We start from the raw sequence: 9,247 nt of genomic DNA on the forward strand, positions 1-9,247 counted from the left end.
GCTCTTGATGTAAATCGAATACATTTGTGGAGTCGTTTAAATATGTTGGATTTTAAATATATTGAATTTTAAACTGTCATACAATTTTTTTCATCCATAGTCTGTAATTGGAACCATAACTCTTATTTATTCAAATTGTATTAATATGTAAAGACTAAGTGTAGTCTATATCATCGTTAAATCTTATCTTATAAAACCAGTGGAACATCAAAATCGTCAAAATTCATGGCTTCCGCCGCATTGCGCGGGTACACAACTAGTTCTTGTATATGCATAACGTATTATGGTTTTTGGACCGTTTGGTACGCTATATATAGGTAATCATTGATTTAATATTATTAGAAAATGCATTGAATTTTATAATGCTAATTTAATATTTAAGAAAAGTAATATCTTATTTGATAACGCTGGTAATAATATCACATACATACCAAAATTAATTTGGTTGTGAACATGGAAATATTTCATACATGTTATTGTGTATATATAACTAATTTAGTTGTCCAAGATGATTTAGGAGTAATTCAATCAACACTAAATTTACATAAACAGTCAAAGCTGATAGGTGGTTTCACTTTTTAGACACTTTTTTAACTCAAAATCACTTTTTAGGCTATTCTTACGCACATGCATAAGGATTGGTTTTCGGCAAAAAAAAAATAAGAATCCTTGCGTAGAAAATGAAATCATTTGCCAAAACTGCTTTAGTTGACGTGTCTTATCCAACAAGCCTTTAATTCTAAATCAAAATTTGATTATGACATTTAGAGCATCTTCAACGGATTTCTCAAAAAAATTCTAAAAATTAAAATCTCTAAAAAGAATTAATTAATCTCCAACAGATTTTCCATTTTGGAGAATCCAGCATTGATTATAATATTAAAATATTTAATTCATCCATTAAAATATTATTTCTTTCTACAAATATATATTTTCAAAATGACATCACTTGGTAATCATTTTTTGGGTTATCTCCATATTTGAAGGAAAAAAAAAAAACCTTTTTCCTCTCTTACTTTCTTTATTTTGGAAATAGTTTTGTCGAAGTTGTTGGAACAAAATATTGGCTCAAAATCCGCATTTTCTTCATTTTAAAAAAGCTGTTGGAGATGCTCTTGAGATAATACATTACCATAATAATGATTATCGAAAAACTATGATTTTTATAATGAAAGAAAATTTGTTAAAATATTTTGAAGAAAATTTAATAACTATAACTATTACTATTCTAACAATTATTTAATACTTACACAGAAAAAATGCCTTATGCATAAGGATTCTGCGTAAACTTTGACTATTTAGCGAATTTGGTTCTTGACATGGTCAAAAAGTGAATTTCGTTTTGTGATTTGGCCATTTACGTAAATTTCTCTAAAATAGGATGCATAACATTACCGATTGTAAAAGGTAATTCTAAAATCAGATAAAATAATACGTTAAAAATGTAAATCTTAATATGATACGGGCATCCATCAAAAAGGTAAAAATCTTCCAAAATGATGCAAATTCTTCATGAATCATATTCTTTCATTCAGCCTTCTTAAATAAGACACATACATATGGTGCTGAAACAAGTCTCGTGATCATTAAGCACCAATATTTATCATCAAGTCTTGTATGCTTTACTTTATACTTACATCTTCATAATTCATCTATTATAACCACACAATCTTCCTATGCTCCTTGTTGTCTAACCCTCAGCTGCCATGCCTGTTTTCAACACCTTATTACTAATCCATTCACTGCCAAAAAAGGAATATATATATACATATATACATATATATATATATATATATATATATATATATATATATAGGGTTGGGTTCACGTGAGACCAGTCTGTTTTCGTAAGACCCGTGAGACCACCTTTTTACACTTGAAACTTCACAGCGAAAACACTGTGAAGGTAAGAAAAATCCGAACCTTCACAGCATTTTACTGTGAAGTTTCAAGTGTAAAAAAGTGGTCTCAAGGGTCTCACGAAAACAGGTTGGTCTCACATGATCCCAAGCCTATATATATATATATATATTTCACAAAAGGACATTACCTTCTTCAACGGAAGCATCGGAGATTTCCAACAATGCACCTTCGAGTCCTTTTTCTGCCTGCATTTTGAATCATGTTACATATGAGCGTCTCCAATGGAGTAACTCGTAAGAACCTCATTTTTGGTCATATCGTCACCAGCTCAACAAATTAAGAACTATCATAAAACTCCACAATGGTAGTGATTAATAAGAACCTCCTTTTGTGGGTCCCATGTATTATTTCAACATCAATAATATAGATATAAAAATTAAAAAAAAACATATAAAATAACTAATAAAATGTCATTTCACACAAAATTCAAGACGAGAACCAAGGTTATTGTATCAGAACTCCAAAAATGTCGGTGACTTGTAAGAATTCTCTCCGATGGTAGTTCTTATAGGTCACTACAGTTTTTGGTTATTATCAAGTAAAACAAAGAATCTGACCTTTCAACCCCATTGCAGCAGGGAAACTTTTTGCAGAAGCCGCAGATGACGTAAGCATCATTGGTGCAACAGCATGTTTTAGATCCAGAAACAGGTAAAGCAAGATTGTTGTCAGCTTCACTGGTCATAGAGGTATCTAACGAGCGAATCTTGGTCTGAGGTTTGACACTTCTAGGGAAACAACACGGCTGCTCCCCATGATCTTGACCATTAAAGTCGATACTTAGTGCATTTCCATCACTATTTCTTATCGTTCTTGCTGGTTCTTCTTTTTTGTGACGACAAGTATGTGAACCACAAGATCCACCATCAGAGGACATAGTATCAAGAGATCTATTATTCACTCTCATTTGATCATTAAAATTTTCAGACAAATTGCCACCGTTCTGGTGAGACAGCTTATTTCCTCGGCCACAACTGAATAAGCTGAATGAGGACTTCTTAACTTTTGGATTAAAATAATTTGAATGGCAGATCCTGATCTCAACATTACTGCCCAATGCAGCCTGTAATGCACTTGCTATCAGTTTCCATGACTTCTCGGCTTTAGATGCATAATTGGGATGCTGGAATTCGAGTTCAACTACAGCCAGTCCTATGTACGGAAACAAATTCATCAGCTCTTCATTGGGAAAATAAAGATTGATGGGCTGTTAATAAAAAACTAAATATTCAACTTTTTGTGGGTAACACGTGTAAGAACTTGCATTACAATATATGCATCAATTCAATCCAAATAGATATAGATATGTGCATATTTGGCATGAAAAATTTTGGGACAAAAAGAGCATGGAATCAAGTATACTGAGGTTTAATAAGGACAAAAATAGAAATGAAAATGTTTCGTGCAATTGGCACATTTTGATTTGATTCATGATTTAAGAAAAATGTTTTATTGTTTGTCAAATATTTAGAAATTACCACATAGGTGAAAGAGAATAAAAGGAATCTTGTGGAACAAAATCATAACCCTCAATGTATTTGTAAGGATAATATGAGCAAATAAGCAAATTTAACTTGTAAAATTTCTGAAGAAAGGAGATGCAACAAATTTTATGGGAGGTAGGGAGTAGAATAACACTTCAACTAAAAGAAAGATTAGTTAGTTACAGTTGCACAACTCAAGAAAGTTTACATAAACTAGTACCTTGGTGAATACAAACAGAAGCTAAACTCCCATGCCTTCGAAGGAAGTTCCCAAGTGAAATAGATTTGCATATTTCTGTTGCTCTACTCCATATTGACTCCAGTGCCACTTTGTCTTTAAGTTTTTCTGATTTACATCCAGTATTGTGGTCAGATTGAGACGGCAACAAATGTTTTAGGCTCTCACTAGCAGAAGAAAAGCGGCAAAAACCACCACTATCTGCAGATTTTTCCAGAAAGGGAGAGTCAAGGGGTGAGAAGAATGAAGAGGATGTCACAAATTGACTGAAATGAAGGTAGTAACCAAAATAGAAAGGAGAAAAATGTATGATAATATGTGATTCTTTTTTAACATTTATCTAGCTCAGGCACGATTCATGACTATTTAGGAAGACCATCAAAATTTAGCAGTATTGAAATAATTCGTACCTCTTGGGTCTACTGTTCTTACACACAAACTTGAACTGTTGGCATTGAAGGATGGTGCAGAGCTCAACTGTAATAAAGCAACAGTGAGCCAGGTTGTCTGGTTCTTAGATGCTCTCAGTTGTTTCTCAGTTTCAGAAAGTATTTTCAGAGCGTTATTAAGCTGCTGCAAGTCGGCTTCAGCTAAGACAACCAGAAAACTAGTTGAGTGTAGGGCATAGGTATGTGACCAACAAGGACATTATAAAGGCGTTCAGAGGATAAAGGCATAAAGTTAATTTAGCAAGATAGAGATAACTCTAGAGACACCAAGTTGTTACAAAGTTGCCATCTGCACACTCAAAACTCGATAAGCATGCAAGGTTGAGATATAAGATGGTAAATTGCTTAATTGTCCCAAAAGGACAAAATAGATAGAGCTATACTCCCCCCAAAAAAGTAGTATTTCCTTTTTTGGTGAAGTTTACTGATTACAAGTAGCATCACTCCATATCATAACCACATTGAGTTGTAAATCGTTAACTGTAACGATCACATATGATTTCAAAATGAAAATTGTATATGGAGATGAAAAGCCATGGGAACTTTTTGTTTTCCAATCTCATAAACCAATATAAAAGAGACACATATACAAATGTACTCACAAGTATGTCTTTCAAAAAACTGTCTTTTAACCTCAGAAGCACCTTCCTGAAATTTCCCAGCAAGAATATCCATTATGATATTTGCTAATTGTGATATAAGTTGCATAGGATCAATTCTTGATCTCATCAGCTCCCTGGCCCTTTTAACTGTATTTGAAGTGTCAGATGACAAGGCCATAGCCAGTAACTCAAGCAGCTCATCATCAGAAACAATACCAATCTGAAAAAAATACCAAAAGGGAAGCTTAATATCTACCAATTAAGAGTAAGAACAAAAAATAGGAGTAAAACACTCACTAATTCATAGGTCAACGGCAAGGTTATTTTTTTCCCCAGCAAACTCAGCTGCTCTAGAGTCATCTCCGAGTCCCGGAGTGATCCATTAGATCTTGCGGCAATGAAATCTAAAGCAACTTGGTCATAGTCGAACCCTTCTTCTATGCAAATTTTCTCCAATCTGTGAACAATATCTGCTTCACTAATCTTAGGAAAATGGAATCTTTGAGACCTGGTTACGGCACTTCTTGGCAGCTTGCTGAGGTCAGGAGTGATCATTACAAAAACAATGTGACGAGATACTTCTTCAAGGCTATTAACAAGAGCAGCCCATGTTGAGGCTTGCATTTGCTGACATTCATCAATGATGAAAACTTTAAAACTAGAAGAAACTGGAGGGAGCATGGCATTCTTGATAAGGTATCTAAGATTTTCCGCCTGATTTATACCAACTGAATCTACCTCCTTAACATCTCGGCTCCTTCCAGCAAAAAACAATGTGCATTCTTGGCACTGCCCACATGGTTTGTTGTCTTCGAGTGATAAACAATTCAAAGCAGCAGCAAAAATTCTTGCTGCAGATGTCTTACCAGTTCCACGGGGACCATGGAAGAGATAGAAGGAAGTAATTATCTGACTCGAGATTGTACTGAGAAGAGATTCTGTAACCACGTTTTGTCCTACCAACTCATTAAAGGACTTTGGCCTAAATCTCTGACTTAGATTCCTGGGACTTTCAGAAAATGGAGTGGTTTCACTACCATAGTGTTTAGATACGCCAGCTTCCCTTATTAGCAAGGCTTGTTCACCTTTATCAGAGGAGGTGTTAGAGTTCAACCCCCGAAACTTAGGAGTACTCGACCAGCAGGTTCCAATACCACACCCACCATGATCAGTATCCACATGATCAATATCATCATTCTCATATAATGGTGTCCTAGAACTCGACCCCCCAAATGAAGCATCACTCATGGATAAGCATGGACTGCTTACACAGCTCAAGATATCGCCTCCTACAACTTTAGATGATCTAATGTGTTTTCTACGCCTTGATCTTCTTTTATATCCATTATAATCTTGTCTTTCTGCTTCTATGAACACCTCAACTGATTCATTGCATGAACCCGCACCCTCCATATAATCACTTGTAGGCATCATGCACGGCAAATCCTTGTAATTATTACTATGATATCTCTCGCTAAGTAATTTATTTTCACAGAAAGGTACTTGATTTGATACAAGTAAACCTGATTCATCAACCTTCATATCCCTTACTGGAGAAGAGGCTCTCCAAGCTGGATTCTTACACAATCCCGGGTTACGTTTATGTGTACTTTCTCCATGATACATCTCACAATTAAAAAAATTATGCTCATTCTGCCCAAATAATCCCAAATCATTCAGTTCAGAGATGCCAGTTTCATGGAGACAATTATTTACTTGTTCAAGAACAATCCCATTAGTAGAATTTGTTTCCCAATTCAAATTGTCAACAAAAGCCGACAATCTGCTTAGTGAGTTAGTGGATGGGTCTCTAAGCGATCTCACTCTCCGAAGAGCTATCAAGGTTTTTGAGATAGGAATGTCAACGGAATGTCGACGCCCATCCATTATCTCCAAACAAAATTATTCAGTTAATCAACCATAAACCCACCCAAAAGCACTTGCCAGCCTGAAAGGGGGTGAAAACATTTACAAGTCATGAAGCTGTCTGCTAAAGAGAAAAGCAAGAAGCCTTCATCTTATTTTCAGAAAGAAACTAAAAGCAGATCACAAAGAAAAAGGAAATGTATGTTTTTTTTTTCCACTTAAAATCAAATGGTGAACATGTTTCTTTTCTTCATTCCAGTCCCACATCATTTTCATAATACCACTTATAGTGGTTAAAATGTCAACATTAAAAGTGGAAATAACACATCAATTATTATTTGTAGAACCCAAAATGGGAAGATAAGAACACAAAAACTTGTATAAACATCAACACCCAACACACAGATACAGCAAAATGGGTGTACCTTTCACATTATCGGAGAACAGCAGCAAAAAAGTTGAAAAGAAAACTCACATTCCCTTCTTCACCTGCAACAAGAAAACAGAGGAAAGCAACATTAACAAATGACGCCCAAGTAAAACAAAAACGAAGATGAAGTTGCAGCAGATCACACACCACCATTCACATGTCACCATTACCGAGTGAAGATGGACAAATTAGTACTCCAATTTCACCGAATTTTAACAAAAAAGAAAAACGCAGCTTCACGAAGCTCAAAATCAAGGACTTTGGGGATTAAAAAATAGTACAATGTGAAGTGCAACATACAAGAAAACAATGTGCGAAACGACAGAATATAAATAGTTTAAAACGGATACAACCACAAACACACGCACCTGAAATGTAATCTGAAGGACGGAGGGTCTTTGACACGAATTTTGAAAAGGGGCGAAGAATACGGAAGTTGGAAGACTTTTACGCATATAAAAAAACCCTAACCCTAGAAGAAAGATATCTGTAGTATTGGTGAGTGAGCTTTCGAAGAAGTAGAAGAAGGATGTGGTAATGGAGGTGAGAAGTAGGAAGAAAGTAAATGCCATTAATGAGGAAGAGAGGTGATAGACACTCCATCGTAGTCACGTTCAAAGAGTTTTCTCTCTCTCTCTCTACAAAACTGTCAGATTACTCTCTCTCTAAAACTGGGAAGAATGAGTTGAGTTTTGCAGGGGAGAACAGAGAGTTGAGTGGAGGGGCAACATTTGGAACTCAAAACTCTGCAAACTTCCCCCTAACCAAATGGGAACAGTTCCATTTTAGTTCTGTTTTTCATAATTTATTTTTAAGTAATTATTTAATAGTTGTTGAATAATTTGGTGCAAAATATTTAAGTGGTCATAATGGTTAAGAGGCTATCATGATATCGTACAAAATGAAATATAATTTTTTGGTAATTGTTTACAATGAAATTAGAACATTGAATGATTAAGGGAGACCTATAATATAAAATCATTCAAAGGGTTTTAAAACCATGAAGAGACATATTTTTTTTACCAAACAAGATTCACCTCTTAATAATTTAAAGGTTGCCTCTTGGTAGAACTATTAAGAGATAAACAAACAACCCCTAAATCAAAATTCAGAATTTTAAGTTTTTCTAATTTAGAGATTATGATATTAATTGTATTATTACCTCTGATGATTCAGTTGATAAATGAGCAGAATGACTTTGTGCAAATATAAGATAAGTCTTGGGTCTGATCACTAATCTTCTAGCCTTAGCTGTTGAATGAGTCAAAAAATGATAATTTAAAAATATGAGTTTAAATGAGTTTTTAATTAAATTCCTGATCTTCCATAAATATATAAAAAAAATTGTTTTTTATATTAATAAAAAGATCATGAATTTAAATCTTATTTTAAAGTTATATATCTAAAAATCTAAAAAAAATGTCTCATCAAATTGACGAATCAATATTTTATTCGATTATTAATTTTATTATTAAAATATTATCTTTCTTCTAAACTTTTAATTTCAATATCTTTTAATAATAAAATATAATTAATTTTCTTTTAATTGTAATTTTTGGAGATTCTTTTAATTCAAAAATTTTGAGACTCTTCTAACTTTTCCATTTATAGAGAAAAGTTGTAAAAATTTATTGGAACAAAATCCCAAATATTAATTATATTATTAAAATATTTTTTTTAATTATTTGATTTTTGAAATAATAAAATATTATTTTTTTTTACTTCTAAATAATCATTTTGGAGAAAGTTTTTGAAAAATCTATTAAAATAAAAGTATCTATAAAATCTTTATTCTATCTATTTTGAAAAATCTGTTGAAAATGTTGTATAAAGTAGCCTTATGTTTATGTTTTTAAAGAATTAAGAAAAACAAAATTTCTTTTATAAGTTAGGGGTCGTTTACCAAACACTTACCCGATAAGCGTTTACTGGTAAAATTTAATATAATCCTTTATTTACTGGGTAAGATTTTAGTATACCAAAACAGCATCGTATGCAACAATTTACCCTGTAAGCACTTACCATTTAAGAGTCGTCGCCCTCACTTAAATGTGATTTTGGTAAGCGCTTACACGGATAAGCGTTTGGTAAACGGGCCCTTAGTTTTATTTATAATTTACCTTAAGTTAAACACTTTTGTTAAAGTTTAATTCCAAATCAAATGTTTGGATTTTGGTTTTGATTAAAAATATTTAAAAAAAATAAATAAAGTTGAAATTAATAAAAGAAAGGAGGGGATTAAAAGGGAATTGTTT

General features: G+C 33.2%; 1 protein-coding gene across 2 annotated transcripts; it reads right to left on the reverse strand.

Annotated features, from left to right (window-relative positions):
* Window positions 1-1,531: 1,531 nt before the first annotated feature.
* LOC112510256 (protein STICHEL-like 2) lies at window positions 1,532-6,583 on the reverse strand. 2 transcript variants are annotated; one of them, XM_025115598.1, is made up of 9 exons: window positions 6,273-6,583; window positions 4,994-6,209; window positions 4,697-4,916; window positions 4,056-4,235; window positions 3,628-3,822; window positions 2,481-3,075; window positions 2,246-2,248; window positions 2,051-2,108; window positions 1,532-1,710 (listed from the first exon to the last, which is right to left on the reverse strand). In XM_025115598.1, exons 1-9 carry the CDS (start codon window positions 6,581-6,583, stop codon window positions 1,675-1,677), a joined length of 2,814 nt encoding a protein of 937 aa, XP_024971366.1. In that variant the 3' UTR covers window positions 1,532-1,674. The 2 variants fall into 2 exon arrangements, with proteins under 2 accessions (XP_024971366.1, XP_024971365.1); XM_025115597.1 differs by lacking the exon at window positions 2,246-2,248 and having other exon boundaries at window positions 3,628-3,846; window positions 4,994-6,583.
* Window positions 6,584-9,247: the final 2,664 nt, after the last annotated feature.

The sequence above is a fragment of the Cynara cardunculus genome (genome assembly GCF_001531365.2).
Source record: "Cynara cardunculus var. scolymus isolate 2C chromosome LG 3, CcrdV1, whole genome shotgun sequence".
Lineage (NCBI taxonomy): Eukaryota > Viridiplantae > Streptophyta > Magnoliopsida > Asterales > Asteraceae > Cynara > Cynara cardunculus.